A 21,236-nucleotide genomic window follows, 5' to 3' on the forward strand; every position below is an offset into this window, starting at 1 on the left:
CGCAAAATAGTGCAATTCCATTACAGTATAGTGGACGTATAAATAAGCTATAGTTAATTTCGAAGGTTGCACTGGCTAAGAGTACGAAGTGTTATTTCGAGACGTTGTATACAGAAGTTTTTGTTGTAGCATTCGCTTCACGATTTTAAATCTTACGAGGCATATTGTCTTGTTTATTGTAATTATTTCTATGCTTTCTTTCTCTTCTGGTTTGCTTCGTTTGCTAAGTATAATACAGATTCCCACGCTTAATGGTCCCGCACATGGTTTGTACCTCTCTATGAGGCGTAAGCGCGTATGTGATAACTTGCTTAGACTACGGCTCTTTTCATTTGTCTCCTACAATCGTTTTAATTTCGGAGTCGTTCTGCGATACAATTTCAGTCGATCATACCTTGCCGGTAGAATGCGTATGTAGTATTGCCTAGATTATCAGATGCTTGACTTGACCAAAAGGTGATGATCGACGATAACCTCCGTCTCAAAAATTCGTATATATAAAAGCACTTCTCCATTTGGATTTAAGCAAGTACTTGAGCGTAAGTCCTCTTCCTGACTCATCGGACGCTAAATTTAATTCAAGTTGATTACAAAGTCAATCTAATAAATCATCTTCCGTCTTTTCTTTTATAATATGGATCACTAGTCTTAACGGCTTATGGACAGATTCTTCCAGGCGCGACAGTCGCCTCCGTGTGAGGATTGTAACGAGCGGGTCCCGATATTGCAAGGTGGAGGGAACTCTGTTCATCCAGTCGAAGCTCAAGGAGCCCTTAGCTACATGGTTATTGGGACCACATCTGCCATCAGATCATTTCGCCAGGAAAGACTCAAGGTGGACTCAGCCATGGTCAAGCTATCGAAGGGGATTTACAAAGATATTGCACGTAGGGGCATCAATTACGGCACAATGAATTTGCAAGGGTAGTTCGTTTATAAATACTGCTCAGGCGTGGATGCAGCCTTTTGAGCTGAACATTTTGCGTCTGCCATTATGAAGGAAGAAACAGAGCAGTAACAAGTCGAGCAGTTGTATGATATTGAGACTGTCAGCTAAGTATCTTCCTGCGTGGTTTCGAAGCGCCATGTGGTCGAATCTGGTTTTGCGGGTTGTTGAGACACTGCTGGAACCAGATTCGCCACAAATTAAAGAAAATAAGCAAAACATAATTATTGCAGAAATTGTTAAATAATATACGGAGGCTGTTCTACTGAATAGATAATTTTTGTAGATTATAAGTAACAGATGATGCAAAGGTCAGCTTATTAGATCTGAATGAACTAGATTAGTTATAAAGCATGTCTTTAAATAGGATACGTTAAGCCACATCTTGTAAGAAAGGAGGCCCGCTACAAAAGGTAAAATGCCTTTACACATCCTAAAATACAAATTGCAATAACACTGAAATTGTTTGCGTTCAACCTCTTCGTTCAATGCTCGGCTACATGATATGTCTGTCGTCGCTTGACTTGCACGATATCCGCAGCACTTTGAGTTGGGCTTGCCACATCATGGGCTGATGTTTGGCCGAGTACTACACGCTTTCTTCTTTCGTTTTCTTCACAAGCCCAACTTGGGTCGATTCCATGATCTTCAAGAATCCCCTCCCAAACATCCTCCCAGTCGGTATACCAGAATATGTCGTAAATTGTACTGCCCTGATAGGTGTCGAAGATACAGTCTGGCCGGTAGCTAATGCCGAGATGAATGACATGCTCTAGAAAATTGAGGGAGAATGCCAATTTACCAACGACAAAATAGCCGCGATATCTGAAAGTGACGTTGGGCGAAGGTAAGTCGCCTATCAACGAGTGAGTCCTGGCTGTGCATAGATGGAATACCATTATCGCTGCAGTAAATGATACAGGTACATTAATACTGGGATTATTAGTGGCGCTTGCAAGCCCCTGTGAAACTATGCTTTCAAATACACGAGGTATTGTAGCCCGTGCATTTTGTTGGATGGATGCGAGGCCTCCTATGTTTATGTTTAGCCTGTGTCGTATATCCGAGACTTCTGGGGAGTTTGGCGTCCAGAAGCTGAAATGGCACACCAAGGATTCATTGAAGCTGCAGGTATGATCATTTAGTTCCACCTCCACGGATTTGCATGCCACGTCCCAATCCTTCAGCTTATGCTGAATATCTACCGTTTGAGAAACAGGAAAGATCACCAGGTCCGTGATCATAGTACCTCGTAGGTGATCTTCCCAAAGACAACTCATATCTGTGGAGGAGAGTGATTGCAAGTAATAAAGGATTGCGAAACCTTCGTCGTTCAAGAGCAAAATGGTCGGCAAAAGCGCCCACACAAGAGGAGATCGGCCGATCCTGACGTGCGGAGTTAGTAATGACGTTCGGACAAGGATAAACTCATAAAACGCACCCGTCCTGAGCATTAACATCGGCCCCACGGGCGACAAGTGCTTTGAGAATGTCTAAACGGCCATGAGCAACGGCGTACTGCATGAGTGAGCACACGAAGCTTTGGGGGCGATTAATTACTGACATGAAGTAGGGTGCTCCCGCCAGAATCGCGATCTGTTGGAAGCACTGTCCTCTCATCAAGCATCATTCGAACTATTTCCAGATCCCCTCGTTCCACAGCCCTGATGGCATCGTGTTCGACCTGAATGACACGATAGGTGTGTAAATGATGGTTAAGCTGCAAAACTCCCTTGTTATCCACCTCCTTTCGAAAAGTTGCAGAGCAGCCTGTACTGAACCATGACAAATTCGGGACGAGGTTCACCGCCAGTTCGAAGACGCTTTTTGATGAACCAAGATGATCGAACTTGACTTTATACCAAATCATGATCAACATAGTCCCTATTTTGGATGTCTTTATCCTGAAGTACGAGTGAAGAACCACGCTATCCTGTCTTCTTATATTTTTTTTTTCGTGTATGCTGAAGTATGCTCTATGATTTACTTCACTTGGCCACGAATCTTTCCTTGTGACACAATCAAGATCTGATGTTTCTGATCTAGGATCACGCATTGCGCAGTCATTCGCCATACAAACATATGGGTTCTGAACAGTAGGTGACAGTATTGCTTGCAGATCAGTGAATTCTGTCTTCAAAGCGTCTTTAACCGATTTTTCGACACCTGCAAGAATTGCTTGCTGACATTCCAAGAGTCCGGTACGAAGAGCGGTTTGAAATGCTGGGCCAAATTCCGCAAAAGACGCCGCCGCCTGGGTTGATTGATTGTAAAGCTCTTCATTTGAAGTCTTGAAACTCGCGAGGGAGTCAAACATTGCATCATTTTGATTCTGAGTGGTTGCCAAATCCTGCTTCAAATAGCCTAGTTGCTCAAGGATCTCGTCTTGTTTGCTTGCAACTACAGTGACCGCCCTAGCAGTTTCCGAAAGTGATTGTGGTTGTTCGGATCCCAGCAGAATGCTAAAGTTTGGCATGGACTGGAGTTGGCCCGACCTGGTATCAAATTGGGACTGTATGCTCCGAATCTGTGATTGTAGTTCATTAACCGTATCTTGTAGTGCTGCAAGATCCTCTTTCTTAGGAAGGAGGGTCTGATATAACATTTGGCGTTGCTCTATTTGACAAATCAGGTGGAGGCTTATTTCCGTTCGAAATCGTTCCAGCCTGTCTGATATATCTTGGACCTCTCGCTTGTTCCACATACATTTCAGGGTACTTCTTGCACGAGCCGTGAATGTGTTAGTCTGGCCTGGCCGAATGCCACATCCCTCGAGGCGCTGGAGCAGTTGTTGAGCAAGTAGGCAGCAGCCTTTGATCACTGGCCTTAGAGCCTAGTAATTTTGTTAGATCCTTGTATGAATTCATGAGATGACAATGTTCCAATGCCTTCACAGGAGCCCATCGGAGTTTGAACTAGGCAGGAGAGCGGCCTTTTAATGACCATTTCAAACGCATCATCACTCCATAACTTCAAGGAAGTGTCGTAAATTGGGACAATAAAAGTTAGGTTGGGGAAGACCATGTATATCAAACTATGTGAATTGTTTCCTATTATTGAACTACCTACCTCGTCATCAGGCGACTCTGATAAGTTATGTTGCTCGATGGCCTGTGAAGTATTGTTGATATCTGTTGCGATTTTTTGCAGATGGATCGTGAGCAAAACGTGCTCTCTGTTTTCCGCCGAGGCTGCGTTATGCCGGAGCTCGTTTGAGGTCCTGATAAGCTTTACCGCGAAGTCTACGAACTGGACCAAGTTCGAAGCGACCCCAACGGCCACAAGTGCCTCCATTTTCACGAAATCAATAGTTCTGTACCAAGGTAATTCGGTGAAGAGGTCTGGCTCAGTTGAAGGAGATTGAGGGGGGAAATGCCCAAGCACTTTGCCAGCCTGGTTCTATTGATATCTTGACCGGCATAGCCACAAGAACTTCGTCACACAAGGCACTCATGTCTGCCAACGTAGAGCCTTGCGGTGTGTGTACAGCCAATAAGAGAAATATCCCAACGCAGAGTCCTGCAGTGTCACTCAAAGCTTTTGGCGCAATACAAATCACTATCAGCAATGAACATACAACTCTTAGATCCATCTTCCCAAGACAGTCAAAACTAATGTCATCCAGTTCATGAATTCGCCATCATCCATAATCGAAAGGCATGGCGAATTTGAAATTGTTTGCACCCATGCTTTCATTATTTCAGCGCCTGGCACTATGTAGACTGGGACTGGCTCTGAGGCTAATGCAACATAAGCACACCTCCCGCATATATACAAGTAGTTTAGGGCCGACGCTTCGGAATATACCTCACGTGCCTGCCTAGTCGAAGCTAATCAGCGACGATATCGCAAAGGATATCTAAACACTAATCTTCGCTTCCTAGCAAGGAGAAAATGCTCCTTAGGTTCGACCTGGCGGGCGTAATTAAGGTTATCGTGCCCAAAATAGCCGCATGTCTACTCGATTGGGTTGTTTAGCCTCATCATCGTGACATACACGATGCGCACATGCGAATGCTAAGGGCATCGCTGGACCGCAGCGCCGGGCTGCAGCGTTGAATCTTGCGGCTTATACGCATATGGCGATATATTTTTAGGTGTTCGAGATTTGCATGCATTGATCAGAGGTAATCTAGCTTGCTAGCCGCTAGACATGTTTCTACAAACCCTTTCCAGGTTGTCGCGCGCACTTACCATATCTCCGTTTACCTCGAGCTTTTCACCAAACACCGCGCGGTGCATATGCGCATGCGCATCAGCACTCTCATCCCGACGCGCTGGAGCATCCTATCCGTATACCATAGAGCGGGAGTGTAGGGCACGCAGCCCTACGATCATACTCCTCCACCGCTCTAGCTCGCCTCACCGCATTATATTCTTATCCCCCCGACTCACCCCAAGGTGGGACGGCGCCTCATTCGCTGATCATGTCATGCCTCGAAATCGCATCCGTCTTTCCCATATGTCGGTCAATAACAACCCGCGGACGCGCCGCGCGCAACCCAGGCTATCCCAGTTTGCGCGCTTCTATAGCGGTTCCACTTTGAATATCTCCATACTAACCAGGAGTTCCCACTGCCTAGCAAGGCATCGAATGGGTTCGTGCTCTTTTTTTTGACACCCAATGGGCAAGGTAAGTCCACGGGCTTGAACAATCAGACAGCACCACAGCTCGCGCTTAAAACCAGCGGTACTGTAGATAAGTATGTATGTGTCCAACCAGTTCGTTGTGCCGGTCCGCTCCGAAGCGCTCGACGATCATGAAACGGATGCTGAATCAAAGAAACGTTGCGACCAACGGGGATAGGTCGTGCATTACCGAGGCGATGGGCATGATGGCACAACGTCTAGAAGGACTTTTCGTCTGAACTTCGTTCACCTGTAATGGCGGTAAGCTTCACCGAGAGGTCTAGCCGTCAATGAGGGGCTATTTTCCTCAATGCATTGGCTATCAGGGTTTAGGCTGCGGATCGACCGATACTTGTCGGCCTTGCGCTAGGGTGCTCCCTCGAACTACGTATATGCTGTAAATTGGACAGAAGTCAAGCCTCACGGCTGCATTGCATTGCATTGCGGTTGTGGCAAGCCTTGGCAGCCTCACCATGTTATTGATCTGTCCAGATCTGCATATATATGGACGGCATGATCTCCCGAACTGCGTAGGCTCGCAGATCAGGGTCATAATTCATGGGGTTGTCCGGGGAGAACGGAGTATACGCGGTCAATCAAGATTGGTAAACAACATGCAAAGAAGCGATGTTCCCAGCCTTATAGTTTCAGGCTCGCAATAGTTGCTCCATCTGCTTTTGGAATTGTCCGTGTCATTCGAGGACAGCGGCTCATGACGGGACGCGGACTCATCGAGTCATGTCAATGCCGCTTAAAGCGTGTAAACAGCGACGAATGTAAACAATAATATCAACAATATGAGAATGGCGTTATGAGCGTCACAGGATACATAGCAAGTGGCACGGGCTTGTGCCGTTTCTAACATTAGACCGCGATGATTATATGTGCCAAGTTAATTCCCCGACGGTCCTTCGACTAATTGTGTAAGCTACCGAAAGAGGAAAGTTGCGGAAGGCATACAATATGGTTTACGAATGTTGTGTGCCGGCCGAGATTGGTCAAGGTTGCCATGGAACCTCATGGTCCATTTACTGTACCGGCACGTGTGGAGTATAGGAATCTGAGTTTCGCATCAGGGTCGAGAAAAATGCTGTCAAACATGGGGGACAAACATGACTGCGGCCTCTGTCGCTCTACAGTCGTCTGATGGCGGGTCGGCCATGACCATGATCTGGCGGGTATGGCCTAGAAAACCAGTGTTCGTGGTCATTGAATCGGAAGGATAATCCCAACAACCCAGGTTAATGGATGATATTGCATTATCGTGAGACCTTTCTGCGAACTGCTGCACACGCGCTTGGACGTCCGCTCTTGGCGTGCATTCGACTGGCTGTTTCGAAGGCTTCGAGAAGAAGAGAAATGTATGGCTGATAGTAGCCTCAAAACCTGCATTGTGTGATTCGTGCGGCCCGCGACATGCTCTTTCTTGCCAGGGGCGTGTTTTACCTCTGTCGGCGGGCTCCGTATGTATAGGTTAGCGACTTCTAGTCTTGGACGAAATGGCGCATCCGTATGGCCCCCAATGCCTCCCAGGTTCATGCGGCATGGTAGATCTAATCTCGAATCGAGAAGCACAGACAATTTCCAGTGCCTCTCCCCTCTGTGGGCCGGTGGGCTTCCTCATTCTCTGGAGAGAGCGGTCACAAAATGATCCAAGCTTCGGGGATTCCCAATATTCTGCATGGTGGAGAACAACAAGCATCCACAGATTAGTATGGTGGGAGGGAAATTGGCACGCTACGGCATCCCCTTCCCTGCGCATGAACTCATAACTTCCGATAATGAGATCAATACTGGGGAGTTCAATTAAGATATCGTATTATTGAGCCCAGGGCTACCTTTCTTTGTTTTGATGATCGGAGGCGAAATACCAACAGACCGGTAATATAGCTGCTTTGCAGGGCTTGCACGGGGTTTGAGATTGGCTCCCGCGAGATCAGATTTGTTCAGACAACACATAGGTCTGGCTTGCCAGACCAATACTGAAGTATGGGTCGACATGCAACGGCGGGTCCATGGTCTCCAACTTCAGAGTCGAGAAACCCGTTGACGATGTTTTGAGCCCTGTCTCCATGGTGTAGGCTAATGGCGCGACACTTGTCGTTTCCCCCAGAAAAACCCCCCAGTTGAGCGTTCACACATAAACGCCCAGGCCTTCTCCAGGGATGAACATCACCTGCATTTTGAGAAAAGAAGGTTTAAGAACAACTTGTCTGCTTACAGCTGACTGGTTTGTCTGGTCAAGGCTGGCCTCTGGGTTGTCTGTTCTGGCGAGTCGGATAGTGAGGGGAGGGGCATTGATGCAGATCTGTGGCCCCCTGGTTGGATTACTAGGCCTGCCGTTAGCAGCACGGGGCAAGCGTCCCGGCCGGCGCGTTATGATGTAAATTACTATTTTGGGTAATCATGTAAACATTGACGCGTCGGACAAAATAAACCATAGCCACACATAATGGCGTTTAAAGTAGTAAGCCATAACCACCCTGCAAATCCCAATGAAAATCCCAAGGACCAACAATGGAAAGTCGGCAAGCGATCACTACGTACACTGAATCGAGAATGGAGAGAGAGAGAAAAAAAAAAAAAAAAAAAGAAAAAAAAATTGGACAGAGCGGCAATCAGGCATGTGGAAGCCGGTATGAGTCTATTGGAGAAACGGTGAGGAAGAGGGATTTTTAGTGTGATCATAGACGCGAAAATGGATGGCTGGTAGCCCCATAGCTGTACCAAACACACCGCTCAGCAAGACGCGAACGAATGGGGGGGCAAATGGATGTGGTGAGGAGTTGACCAGCTGCAGACTGCAGTTAGATGGAACTGTTGTGGTCACTTGAGCGAATTCCAAAGCGCCAATAATGGGTTTACAGTACGATGCAGATGCAGATGCTGCACACACATGCAAGTACAGTAAACAAAGATGATGTATAAATGAGATGACGGCATGAGGTGTGACAGTTGGATTCGACGGAATGAGTACCATGTACACAAATTTTAAAATGATGAAAATAGTACATTCGTTACAATCCAGTGCAATTGAGGAACCAAAAAGGGTTCCTGGTTGCAGGTGACAGGTGATGTGATTCGATTCCAAGTGATAAGCTTCCTTGCCGCAAAAAGAGGTTCACAAGGCTGGGGAGAAACACGGGCTATAGCCGGCATGAACGGGTGGGATATTCGAAGTATAGTTTACCAAAGCCACAGGAAGCCAATAGTTTGCTCATCATCCGACAGTTGCTTGGAATCAAGGTTCGTCAAAGGGACGGGTGAAGGCCCTTGGTTTGGAGTTGAGTGTGATGCATTCCAGTAATAACTTACCTCCATACTACTGTAATGTGTGTATGTACATCCAGTGGTGAAGGCGTTGAGGAGCAGATCATCTCAAGTTTGCCCGCACGGGGGCACTGACTCTTTGGTTCCCAGTTCATACCCATGTCCGCCAACTTAATCAGCCCCTCGCCCCAGCAGAAAAGAAGAACCAAACCCAACCCAGTCAAGCCTCAACCAGGTCAGGCCGGCACGCACAACAAGACCCACTGTTTTCCGTGCTCTCGTTCGTCCCTTGATCCTGTCCCGACGCGTCCAACGCGCTTTCTATTGTTTACTTTAGAGTGTGCGCATCGCCTAGTAGAACGACTGGAAGACTTGGTCTTGCGATTCCCTCTCATTCGACGCCTCCATCACACTTGCTCCAACAGTCTGTTCGACAGTCCCCACTGCTACTTGTCACGTATCCAATTTTTTTTTCGTTCGCCCTTTCCCTACCCAGCCTTCCCACGCTTTCCTGGTAATCAAGTGCGACCCGCTGCCCACCACCGAAGCAACTTGTACTTGCACTTGCACTTGCACTTGCGCCTTGCCCTGTCGTTTGCGAACCTGCGACTCGCACCTGTTCTGGCGCGCTCCCCCATTTGGTGATTCCCGCTCGTTGGTCTTGAAGGGGCCCCCTTCTCTTTTCCCAAGTTTCTCAACTTTGCCACCCATCCGCCCTGTTAATCGTATGCGCTGTTGATTCAGTCTAAAGTGCCAACTTTGGCGATCATTGCGCTGCTTTTTAGGGGTCCTGGGGGATTTGTGCACTACATGCGCAACTCTTTTTGCTGGAGCATAGTTGGGAGTTGGTTGCGTGTCTGAGACTAAAGACTGCTTTGCGACCGCCGTATGATGTCGATGCCGCTTTGTGGTTGCAAAAAGTAGTGGTAGCTGCCTACCCAGAGCCAAGTACTCCGTATTTGTACACACTACCTAGCCCAACCCGGACCGTACACACCCTCACCCTCACTCAGTACTCCGTACCCGTCCCGCAATCCGAGACCTCATACCACTCTGAGCCAGACTTTCCTCTCCTCGATCCATTCCAGCTTCCAGTGCCCATTCCATTTGTTGGTAATCAGAGCATCGGATTGTCCAAAGGTCAACACAAGCAGCCTTCAGCATATCGTCATTGTTTTGGCACCGCGCTCGATAAGACTAATCTACTTGACCGTCGCCATTCCCCGGATTATCGTCACGGTCCCGTCTTCTGCGCTGTGCTGCGCTTTGCTTCCAACAACCGACAGTTGATTAAAGCAAACAGTCTTCCCTGCGGCCTGCACAGCGCAATCCCACATCTGAACAATGTCATTCGGGAACGGTGGAGGCGGCACCTTGACGCTGCCCAGCCCTACTCACCCCAACCACATCGACGTCCAAGCCGCTGTGCGGTCATTGAGACGATCGTTGTCGCGTTCGCCTTCCAAATTTCAGCTGGCAAGGACATCATCGCAGAGCTCAGATCACTCCATGACCTCTACTTACTCACCAAACTCGCCGTCGCCCGCCTCGCCTTCTCTGCGACGCATGGCATCTCAGCAATTTGGTGCTTTCAGTTCGCAAAACAACGCCCCCACAACACAATCGGTGCTTGCGCAATCGTCGCTCGCAACGCCCTTTCGACCCAGTGTCAAGCTGTCACTGCGCTCTGCCAAATCTTCAGCAAAGCTCAACTCGTGCAACTCTTCCGCATCCAAATCATCTGTTACGCGACACCGCACCTCCCCGAAGAGCCCGACGAAACGCGCTTTGAATGTCGCTTCGCCCTGCGCTGGAAACTCGACTCCCTCACCGAGCGACTCTCCTCCCTCTGGCCAGGAGAACAGTATTTTCCGACCGCGCAGTCCCGCTCCGAGAAGAAGCTTCGAGAAGGCTAAGAGCCGACACAGCATGCATTTGGATATGTCGGGCGCATCGCTGCAAGCTATTGCGCGAATCAATGACAGCAACGTTTCGAGCACAAACGCTAGTCCCTTAAAGCGTAGTGATGCGACTATAGATTTGGACCAGGCCAACTTTGGAAGTGGTAGCCCCAAGGCTAAACGAAGGAGCTACGGCCCATCAAGCTTTGGATCTGAATTCAATTTTGAAGATCATGGCCCCATCTCGCCCAGCTTTGACATCCATGATGAGGCAAGCCGAGAGTATGACTGGACCGGCTCTGGTAATAACAAAACCATCACCGAACCGTTTGCCTCCCCAGTCGCTGCATCACTACCCCGACGACACACTTCCCTGCGTCAGTCCACGCTTCAACAGCGTCAGGAGAAGAAGAAGACATCATGGGGCAGACGGTCTGGCGCCCAGCATCTGTCGCAGATGTCCAACGAGGCTGCGTCGCCCGCGCGAACACGACCACGGGTGGCTTCCGATCACTTCATGCCTCTATCTCGTGACAGCCCGTTCAGCTCCCAAGGGCCTCTCCCAAATGCATCTGCTCATGCCATGAGCCAGCAGGCAGCTCAGCCTCATCCCCTGTCACGAACAATGACAGCTTCGTCGTCGAACTCGAGTATCCCTGATGAATCGCCCACGCATTTTCCCATCATCAGCGAGAGGCCTCGAGCTCAGATGAACTGGTCCAAGAGTTTGCCCATCGGCGCTTTGCGTCCCACTCCTGATGACGATGCCCAAGTCGTTGGGAGTGTCTCAACACCAGACTACAAACACGCCAAACCATTCATGGGCGCCTTTGCATCGACTGGACTTGTATCGAAGATGAGGAACCCAGAGCTGGAGCCGCTGGTTGCTCGTGGAGCACCTGTGCCGGATACGCCGTGCAAGGGCCGTGTTAGCCCCTTCCACACCTTCCCCCCTCTTTTGGCCAGCAACATGAAGTCCCGAGGCAGAAATGCTCGAGGATCCCTGGGCTCCTTGGGAGGACCTTCCACCCCTTTCAACCTCGGAGATGGCCAACCAGCAGCACCGAATACGTTTGGCAGCCCCAGTGGCAGACCAAATCTATTCACTGGTTTTGGAAGACGTCATGCCCGATCCAATAGTATCCTAAGCCTCTACAGTGACGATGGTAGGAGCCCCGTCGATATAAATGGTGACACTCCCATGATGGCAACGGATGACGCACCTCCCACACCGACTAGGCCGACATCCTTCTTGTCCCAAACCTCTAGCGGTCTTGACCTGATGGTCAACGATAGCCCTACGGCAAACCGTCATATCGCCGCCCCTGTCTCTGCCATTGGCAAAAGCGCATGGCGCGATGATTCTGCAGCAAGCTGTAAGTTTAGCACTTCCGATGGGCCCTGTGAGGATAGGAATGTCGAGGATGTTGTGTCTACTGAAGGCGCGTCTGACTCGGCTTCGCCTATCGCTCGGGGACCGATGCTTCCTATTACTCTCTCCTTGTCGTCCTTTCGTCGAAATCGAGCCAAGCGTGGAGACCACTCCACGCCCACTCCTCTGATTACGAGGACAGTGTCCTCGATCGAGATTCCTTCAACCTTGAAAAGAAACGAGTTTGCTAAACATGAAACTATCACAGCGAGTCCTTTGGAAAGATTAGATTTTGCCGAGAGCACCACGCCTAGAACACCTCAAGACATCGACGCTGCACCTGATGCAAGCCGCTTGTCGATTTCGAACCCCACTGCTGGTTCTTTGTTCCCATTTCCGACCAGCAGCAGAAAGTCATTGTTCCCTCCTGCGACACCAACAACGCGATCAAATAACACCTCACTCTTCGGCGATCGCCGCGCAATCACACCAACCAACGGCAACACTGCTGCTCAGATCGATGCGTCACTTTCAAGTCGATTTGCCAATATTGAGTTCATTGGTAAAGGCGAGTTCTCCGAAGTATTCAAAGTGTCAGAGAGAGAGAAGCCTGCAGCCACACCAACACTGGGACTCTTTAGCACACCCACGCACCGTTCTTCCCCCTCCCCGCCACTTGACAAGGTTTTTGCCGTCAAGAAGCTTAAGCTCCCGCTCAAAGGCTCAGCCGACAGGGCAATGCGACTGCGGGAAGTGGCAGCTTTGGAGGCCATGCGTGGCTGCGAACACGTCCTTCAACTGACCAGCAGTTGGGAGGAGTTGAACAACCTGTACATCCAGACGGAGTACTGTGAAGAGGGAAGCCTTGATGTCTTCCTTGCGCAAGTTGGTGTTAAGGGCAAACTTGACGATTTTAGAATCTGGAAGGTCATGCTGGAGTTAAGCCAGGTTAGTTGCACGATCTCCGTACACTTCTCAACAATGATGCTAAGAATATACCAGGGCTTACAGCACATACACAATGCTGGATTCGTCCACCTCGACCTCAAACCTTCGAACATTCTTATTGACTTTGAGGGTACTCTCAAGATTGGTGATTTTGGCATGGCCGCAGCCCTGCCCGTCATCAAAGGGCCAGATTTCGAGGGCGACCGAGAGTACCTAGCTTATGAAGTGCTTCGTGGCGAGATTGACAAGCCTGCTGACATATTTTCACTTGGTCTGATCATGCTCGAGGTTGCAGCAAACGTCAAGCTCCCGGACAATGGTGCCACCTGGCAGGCTTTGCGATTTGGCGACTTCAGTGAGATCCCGGTTCTTACCAAAGAAGATGAAACTATTGCTCGAGATGCTACTGGTCTCCCCATCGAAGAGATCAACAGCGCAATGACCCCGGATGAGACTACCGAAAACAAGCAGCTACAGCTTCGTCGCGCCATGACCCCTCGTAGCGTTGCCCGGCAGTCTGGTAACTTGTTCGGTCTGGGCCGAAAGAATGAGCTTTCACAGCCACCAACCTTCATGCAGGACGCGAGCGATTCCAACTCACTGGACAACGTTATCAAATGGATGCTCCACCCTGAGCCGACACAACGGCCTACTGTTTTGCAGTTGCTGGAGCTCCACGCCCTTCAATGGGTAGCTTCCCGTCAGCGAGCGGGTGCTACGGTGTTTGAAGGCAATTGGGGACCAGCAGATGAAACCTTAGAACCAATGTCTCTCGACACAGAGATGACGGACGTTTAAAGGATATCACAGACATCTCTTAGCGACCTCAAATTTTGCCCCAGCTTGCGGCCTAATGTTGCTCATTCATGTTGGCTCACTGGATATGACGTCTCATCTCGAACTTGATGTGGCTTGTGTTGGTTCATCTCTGCCAGCCTCGCTGGATATCTAATGTCCCTCTCGTTTAACGGCCATATCATTCGAAAGCCTACATGCGCTTTCTCAAACATGCTTGTCCAGCCTGATGAACCTGGACTTTGCATTGTAAACCACCAATCATCTTACCGCCACACTGGCACCCAGCACTTTTTCTTTGTTTTATATCGTGTTGGGCCTAGGGTCGGCATCGATTACTACGTGTGCGAGATCTTTACTGCGACGCGCACCTCCGACTCTCTTTTACATCTACTCAACCCACCCCACCCGAGACGGCGGAGGAATGTTGCACAGCACATGAGTATATTCTGGCTGGCTCAACAATAAAACCCAAGGACCATTGGAAGGAAAGCACGCGTGGACTTGCTTTTTTTTCTTCTTTCTTTTTTTTTTTCTTGGAATCTGGCCAACGACCTTAATGAATCATCATGCGTCTTTGGAACTACTTGTAGATATAAACGGCGTTAAGCCTAGACATCTTGTATTTGGACCCAGTGGAGGAGAATCCACGAAAAAGGGAACACAGACCGAAATGGTAATTCGGAAGGGATATCATTCTGATGAACAGAATCTCATGAATATGGAGGCGTTTGCGGCTGTATTATGGATGATAAAGCTTAATCATCTTTTCCATGAGAAACAAGGCACAGGAGAGGACGGGGCGGGTAGAGAAGATTTCCCTATGTCTACGTTTTACGAACCCATAGTATGAGCGATGGACGTATGAATGACGATATGATATGAACTTCTCGATGTCTTTGATGCCTTGTGGTGCGCGTTTGTGAACATGTCGGGTCTCATTGGTCCATGCACCACAATCACAATGTTTGCCATGCCTCTGACCATTGCCTGTTTGGCTGGATTTGTTTATTACTGCCGTGACATAAATTCATGATAAACATTGATAATTCTAGCGTGAGAAAGCGCTGGAGTATGCCACCAATACTGAACCGGTCCATCTCAGGACTTTCTTTTATAAATATCTATCGCCCGTTCATTGCTCATGAGCCCTCACTTTTGACCGCCCCCGACACCACCACCCACAGCCAGCCCGCCGGGCGCCGGCGTGCCCTTGGCCTTCTTCCTGATCGGCTGGTACACGTCGTTGAAGTTCATGGCCACGCCCAGGAACCTCAGGTCCACGTCCGACTGGTACGCCAGGTCGCCCAGCAGGATCTGCAGCCGGTTCCTGAACCTGTCGCCCAGGTGCGCGAGGCGCTCCTGCAGGGCCGGGAACTCGCTGTTCTCGCCTCCGGGGACCTCGTCCTGGTCTTCCTCGTCCCCGTCGCCCGCGTGTGCGAGGCCGGCAGGGTTCGTGCGCCGCGTCCGCGCCGTCACGTTAGGGTGCGACGACACGGCCGTGTTGTGGAAATCGGCCTCCTGCCGCCGGGTGAAGTCCGAGACGGACCACGAGTACAGGCCGTCGACGGAGTCGCGGTACGACAGCATGTTCCTGAGCAGCTCGGAGAGCTGGATCATGTACGAGTTCTCGTCCTCCTCCTTCTCGCCGCCGCCGAAGCGCCGTCGCCGGGCGCCCAGTAGGCCCTTGTGCGTGATGGACTCGAGGTACGTCGTGTGGGCGTGTATCACATCGTCGAGGGTGCAGTCTTCGCCGGCGAGCCTGCGCTGCAGCTCCGTCCAGGAGGACTCGATGACCTCGAAGAGGATGTAGTACTGCAGCTGGCCGACGAAGTGGACCATCTCCGCCAGGACGCCGCGCGTGGTCTTCCAGGTCTGCTGGACGGTCTTGTGGCGCGTCTGCAGCACGCCTCGGGAGCCTGTGGTGACCTTGCGCCAGGACGAGGAGAGGGCGAACTCGACGCGCTTGACGCGCCAGAGGAAGTTGAAGACCTTGAGATATTGGCGCGCGCCCCAGTCCGAGACGACGACGTCGCAAGGCGCGTCGATCTTGTATTCCAGCGTGAAGCAGTCCCATCCTATATCGCCGTGGGTGAGCTGAAGCATACGTGCGTCTAGCCTCCTGAGCACTTCAGGCGAGTCGTACTGTGCGTTGGAGCCACGGATGGCGTGTTCCAGTTGCGCTGTCAGGGTATGTCTGTACTGAGCTCCTGCTGGACGGTCCAGGTTACCAGCTAAGGACTCCATCAGCAACGCGATGAAGTCACCTTGTCCGAGAAGGATGTACGATTTCAAGGCTCGCAGGTGATCGAATAAATGAAACTTCTGCGTCATGAGATGCAGAAGTCGACGCATCGTTGCTTTGTAGGCCTCGTCGATCCATGCCTCCAACGTTGCCGTATCGCCATAGCGAAGCTCTTTGGACGACTCCTTGCTATATGACTCTACCCATGGAGCATCGCCGCATGAGTGTCGAATAAAGTTGAGGGACTTGCCAATCAAGAAGACCTTTTGGGCAAATACCTCGGGCATAATCGAAGGGATCATAGATCCTTTCATGACGTACTTGTCCTCCCAAACATTAGTAGATCCAGACTTGCCTTTAGGCATCTGCTCTGGAGACTGCTCGTATACGAAGAACTCCTGGTATGGGTCTGAGAGCTCACCATCATAGATCCAGTGCCGGAGTATATCGTAGAATGGCCTTGTGACGGGAGTAAGGAGACGCTCGGCGAAAGCGCCGACGATGGGGTCTCCGTGGAGCGAGGAAAATGAGTGAATTAGAGAGATGAGCTGACCACCTTTCTTGCTTTTTGACTCCTCCGCAATGAGACTCATGAGCCTCAGACCCATGGTCGCTTCCCTCGTCCAAACTACACAACGTTTTAATGTCACACCGGTTTTTCCGATGCCGCTTCGAGGCGCATTGTCGTCAATAGTGGCAAGTGCCAGTCTGATCTGTCCTTCCAATGTAGCGACTAGAGTCAGATATGCGCGAAGCTCGTTGCTGACAGCTGCGCGTAGACTCTGGGACAGAAGACCCTTTGCTGGTGTTTTGACAAAGTCCTCCAAGGTCCGATATAACAGAGAGGGCTCTGCCAATGTGTTCAAAATGGACACTATAGGTGTAGGGAGAGTGCGAGGAAGCTTGACTGTGTAACCCTTGCCGAACGGCAAGGTGGTAGAAGAGAGCCCTTGAAGCGTGTAGGGTAAATCTCGGAGCAGGACTAGTTCGGATGGATCAATGGTCGAATAGTTGTCGGATAGTTGACTGGACTTGATAGAGACATCTCTGGGTTTAGACTGGTCTGAAGGGGCCCTGTCCAATGTAGCCTTCCTCTTGTGCTCTCCCATTGACGACACGGGCCTTGATGCGGGCGCTGATATTGGACGGTCAAAGTCAGACTCCGAATCTTCGGGGGGCTGGTCTCTCAGACCCCTAGCTCTGTCGACGACCTTCTTCAGCCCACCGGGGAAGAAGTCATCCTCGGGATCCGCCCTTTGATGGTGGTCCTGGGGGCTTCGCATCGCATCGGGCGTCGCATGCTTGTCGTCGCCTTTCGTAGGTCGCCTTCGGTCTTGTATGGCTTCTTGCCTCGCTGCCCGCTCGGCTTGTATGTACTCCTGATATGCGTGGGGATCATCCTCCTCCGGGCTTGGCGAATCTGCCAGCTCGTTGAGCAGATATAACATGGCCCATTTCTGATTCAGCACTGGCAGGGCCAGAAGTCGCGAGTAGAGATTGGAGAAGCGCAATGCCTGGGCGGGGCTCGTGGCGATGAGCTTGCGCTTGATGAGGTCCGAGGCATGGTTCACGTCGGATGCAACAGAAGGTGAAGGATTGCTGGCAATTGGTTAGCTACTCGGGCTGGTACAGTCACGTTGCAAGGAGCTGTGACATACTCTTGTAAGTGAGTCTTGACCTGAGTTGTGTACCAGTCTACCCTTTCCTGTTGCTGGTCCTCGGCGAGGTCGTTGGGCGGAGGGGCTACCTGAGCTATCAGACGGTTGATGCTCAGGTTAATGCGCCGCTCCTTATCTGAGGACGAAGCCGACATGTTGCATTTTTAGAGCTGCTTCCATGCATGCAGCATAAGGATGCCAAAAGAAGAAGCCGTTTCAGTGCCGCCAGATCGTAGTGCGCTCGTGGGTAGCTATGACATGGAAAAGTAAATAAATAAAGCAGCTTGGGAATCATGCATGGGCGCAAAATGGCGGGACGCGTCTTTCGCGATCTGGGGTAACCTCAGAGTACTTGGGGCTGGAGTAGCTTGTGACACGGGGGGATTCGATATGCTGGGCCTCGAAGGACAGTACAGTATGTGCATATGCTTTTATTTAACCTTGCTGCATTATCGGTTGTGTCACGGAATGATGAACGCAACCAGTGCTAGATGCCCTCATGTATTTAACCCAACATGCTTCCATCATGATTGCGGTATGAGTATGAAGAAGTTGTTATGGCTATAATTACGAAATGCCCACCCCCTCCCTCAATTGGCTGGCGAACAAGTTACTTCTTACTTGCTGTATTGAGGCTAGGTTAGGTACATTTGCCTGGCCCTTTCCCCTTGGAATTTGGCGCATCTTTTTGTCTCACAGCCAAAGGTACCTGAGCGGCGTTTGTTCTGAGCATGTTAGGCGGTCTTGCACTCGACCAGCCGCCCCAAATTCGACAATCGGCATTCGTCCCAGCCCAGACCTTCTAACAACCTCACTGCACACTACCATTACCCATAAACCCATACCACACCCATACCACACCCGTCCCGTACGACGAGCAAAACCTGCTGCCATAAGACGACCGATCCATCAACGCATCGGCAACGCAGCGGTGATTCTATCATGAAAACATCGGCAATGTGATCGCATTGCTCTCAAATATCCAATCAATGGGTTCTTGACCAAATTTACTGCCTCGCGCTGCATTCACCTCCATTTCAAGTGCACGCGACTGCCGAACTCCTCCACCTCGGTGCGAGCTTCGCGCATCGCATCGCATCGCCATATTACCTAATCACGGGCCAACTACATCATCCAGTCCCAAGAACCCGTCAACCATCGCAACAATGCCCGACATAGATCCCGCCGCGCTCAGCCGCCCCCCCGTCAGTCTGACCACCCCGGTTATGAAAACAATCACAGTTTCCACGCCCTCGACGAAACCCAAGACCTCCCAGATAATCCCTCCCCGCATAGACCTGGAGCCTCTTTATGCTGCATTGAAGTCCGCCATTGGCGCAGAACAATGGACTGTCTACAAAGATTCGACAACCCAATTCGTCCTGGGTGAGTAGGCACGGCTCGTCGCTGAGAAAGCCGTCACTCTCCACGTGAAATGGCATGTCATCAGACTCACAATCATCACAGGGCGGCTGAACCAGGCCGAGTACTCGGAGCGCATCGATCCTATCCTCGCGTCCCCCAATGGAGAGAAGGACCATCTACACAACCAGCTGCTGGCCGCCATCTATGGCAATCTCACGAGGGAGATGCCAGATGTCGGCTTGGCACCATGGGTTTCTGCTAATGACAAGCCGACCACCGGCGTCGGCGCAAAGCCCGTCACTGGTGATGCCGCCGAAAGGAGACTGAAGGGAGAAGTCATGCAGCTGCCCACTCGCGATAGGCGGCGCATCAAGGAATTGGTACACAACGACGTGAGTTACTGCGCTCGGAACCGAGAGTCTTTCGCTTTCTGAGGATGCGGGTTAACATTGCCTCTAGTTTGACCCCTACGAATCCATGACTAACATGTTCTCTGAACACCACCGCGGGAAGCCTCTGCGAGCCCCAGAACCGCCACCAGCCAGCGCCGTCGGTGGTCTGAACAAGATGAGTAAGTGCAGTAATCTGTGGATCTGGGAGGGTAGGCTCTGACGCGATACAGACTGGGACCTAGAGATCAAGAAACGTTTCCAACAACCGCTGGCCGTGGAGTCGGGCGAGTTCCCGGATATTGCCATGGTTGAGGGAAGAATGTTGCCATTTTGCTACGAAGCCGGCTTGGTTAATGGTCACACCCCTGACGCCGCGCAGCTCTTGACCGTTGCCACGGAAACCTTCATCAAAGAGCTGCTGTCATCTGTTTACACCAGGACGAGAAGCAATGGGCCAGGGGAATCAGGCAGTGCTGGGTTCGGCGCAGGTGCCAGCTGGATCTCTACCAAGAAATATCAACGGCAGCTGAGACGAGAAGAAGGGGCTCTGATGCGAGGAGAACTATCCCGAGATAAAAGCGGACTACTTCCAATTGAAGCCAAGTACGCAACCGAGAGGCCGCCTCTCAACATGGCAGATTTGCGATTGGCCTTGGATCTGGGTGACTGTGGAATCGGTTCCATACCCACCGTCACCACTTCAGTCATTTACAATTACCGAGAAGGGGAACTGGAGCATTGGGACGACTATTCGTTCGTCAACGACTGGCAGCCTCCAGAATTCGAAGACTTCATAATGGCAGGCACCGAGACCAAGACGTTGACAAATGGCGATGTGCATACGGAACCGATGGATATCGATGAGCAATGGGGCTGGGAAGGCACAGATACTATGGACCTGCAGCAGCTCGACAACGTGCTCGATTCGTGCTTGCAGATCGGCTTTTAGGATGGTGTCAGCATTATGGGTCGTAATTCGTCCCGAGATGCCGTCTTCCGACGTAGAAGAAGCCGCCACCCGAGGTACCACCAGCAGTGCGATGCCTCGAGCCATGGATCAAGCTACATAACCCCCCTCGTGAAACAGTGGGATGTATGCTTGCTGCGCTGCGGCAGACACGATTCCGTGATGGCCCATATCTCGCAGCGGGCGCACCCCTCGGATGGGTCTCGGTGACCTGGCGGCAGCCGGGACGAGCACGGTCTATACTTGTGCATTATATTGGAGCATGAGGCGTTACTGGTTGAGGGGAGGTTGTTATTTGGTTTACAAAACCTATGTGCATTGGTTTGGCATTGGCATAACTGGCGTCAACATTTTTGTTTGTGGAAAAGGCTCTGCTTTTCCTTTCTGTACCAACTAAAAACTTGGAGGTTTGGATGGCCGAGGCAATGATGAGGAAACTCTTGGCGTTGGGAGGCAGAAGTCGCGGGAGCAGGAGGGGACATGGAATTGTACTTGGCTTCAATGATACCCGAACAGCTTCGAAGAAGTGGTTGGTTTATGAGACAGAACATAGCCCTGTTAGACTTGTATTACGACGGGGTGTTGTGAGAGTGAAATGGTTATGGAAAGTTCAGGTGATGCTGTACAGTATAATTACCCTCGCATGGCCAATCTCGAAACGACACACCCGTAGACTAGTGGCAAAGGAAGGCAGCCTTTCCAAGCAATGCGGTTGAATTCCACAATACCAATTGATGTATGGATTGGG

General features: G+C 50.7%; 4 protein-coding genes across 4 annotated transcripts; 2 read left to right on the forward strand and 2 right to left on the reverse strand.

Annotated features, from left to right (window-relative positions):
- Positions 1 to 1,410: 1,410 nt before the first annotated feature.
- Positions 1,411 to 4,288, reverse strand: BKA67DRAFT_677958 (uncharacterized protein). The gene is made up of 4 exons (XM_046108841.1): positions 4,016 to 4,288; positions 2,511 to 3,779; positions 2,388 to 2,464; positions 1,411 to 2,332 (listed from the first exon to the last, which is right to left on the reverse strand). The coding sequence occupies exons 1-4, from the start codon at positions 4,238 to 4,240 to the stop codon at positions 1,432 to 1,434; spliced, it is 2,472 nt and encodes an 823-aa protein (XP_045957066.1). The 5' UTR covers positions 4,241 to 4,288; the 3' UTR covers positions 1,411 to 1,431.
- A 5,901-nt stretch (positions 4,289 to 10,189) lies between these two features.
- On the forward strand, positions 10,190 to 13,864 carry BKA67DRAFT_536510 (uncharacterized protein; the record flags this gene model as incomplete). Its single annotated transcript, XM_046100167.1, has 2 exons — positions 10,190 to 13,066; positions 13,121 to 13,864. 2 exons carry the CDS (start codon positions 10,190 to 10,192, stop codon positions 13,862 to 13,864), a joined length of 3,621 nt encoding a protein of 1,206 aa, XP_045957067.1.
- Positions 13,865 to 14,846: 982 nt separating this feature from the next.
- BKA67DRAFT_567542 (Spc98 family-domain-containing protein) lies at positions 14,847 to 18,290 on the reverse strand. The gene is made up of 2 exons (XM_046102982.1): positions 17,765 to 18,290; positions 14,847 to 17,705 (listed from the first exon to the last, which is right to left on the reverse strand). Exons 1-2 carry the CDS (start codon positions 17,917 to 17,919, stop codon positions 15,014 to 15,016), a joined length of 2,847 nt encoding a protein of 948 aa, XP_045957068.1. The 5' UTR covers positions 17,920 to 18,290; the 3' UTR covers positions 14,847 to 15,013.
- Positions 18,291 to 18,820: 530 nt separating this feature from the next.
- Positions 18,821 to 20,686, forward strand: BKA67DRAFT_301414 (transcriptional regulator of RNA polII, SAGA, subunit-domain-containing protein). Its single transcript, XM_046096076.1, has 4 exons — positions 18,821 to 19,150; positions 19,232 to 19,521; positions 19,589 to 19,700; positions 19,752 to 20,686. Exons 1-4 carry the CDS (start codon positions 18,931 to 18,933, stop codon positions 20,468 to 20,470), a joined length of 1,341 nt encoding a protein of 446 aa, XP_045957069.1. The 5' UTR covers positions 18,821 to 18,930; the 3' UTR covers positions 20,471 to 20,686.
- The last annotated feature ends 550 nt before the right edge of the window (positions 20,687 to 21,236 follow it).

This window comes from Truncatella angustata (assembly GCF_020726525.1).
Source record: "Truncatella angustata strain MPI-SDFR-AT-0073 chromosome Unknown BKA67scaffold_5, whole genome shotgun sequence".
Classification (NCBI taxonomy): domain Eukaryota; kingdom Fungi; phylum Ascomycota; class Sordariomycetes; order Amphisphaeriales; family Sporocadaceae; genus Truncatella; species Truncatella angustata.

Bases quoted from the DNA above. Each gene is read 5' to 3' on its own strand.
- BKA67DRAFT_677958 (XM_046108841.1), bottom strand. From the start codon at position 4,240: ATGGAGGCACTTGTGGCCGTTGGGGTCGCTTCGAACTTGGTCCAGTTC. The intron at 3,780-4,015 runs GTAGGTAGTTCA...CAAAATTACTAG, and splicing joins CAGAGTCGCCTGATGACGAG to GCTCTAAGGCCAGTGATCAA. The intron at 2,465-2,510 runs GTCAGTAATTAA...TCACTCATGCAG, and splicing joins GCGGGAGCACCCTACTTCAT to TACGCCGTTGCTCATGGCCG.
- BKA67DRAFT_567542 (XM_046102982.1), bottom strand. From the start codon at position 17,919: ATGTCGGCTTCGTCCTCAGATAAGGAGCGGCGCATTAACCTGAGCATC. The intron at 17,706-17,764 runs GTATGTCACAGC...ACCAATTGCCAG, and splicing joins GTCAAGACTCACTTACAAGA to CAATCCTTCACCTTCTGTTG.
- BKA67DRAFT_301414 (XM_046096076.1), top strand. From the start codon at position 18,931: ATGCCCGACATAGATCCCGCCGCGCTCAGCCGCCCCCCCGTCAGTCTG. The intron at 19,151-19,231 runs GTGAGTAGGCAC...CAATCATCACAG, and splicing joins GACAACCCAATTCGTCCTGG to GGCGGCTGAACCAGGCCGAG. The intron at 19,701-19,751 runs GTAAGTGCAGTA...GACGCGATACAG, and splicing joins CGGTGGTCTGAACAAGATGA to ACTGGGACCTAGAGATCAAG.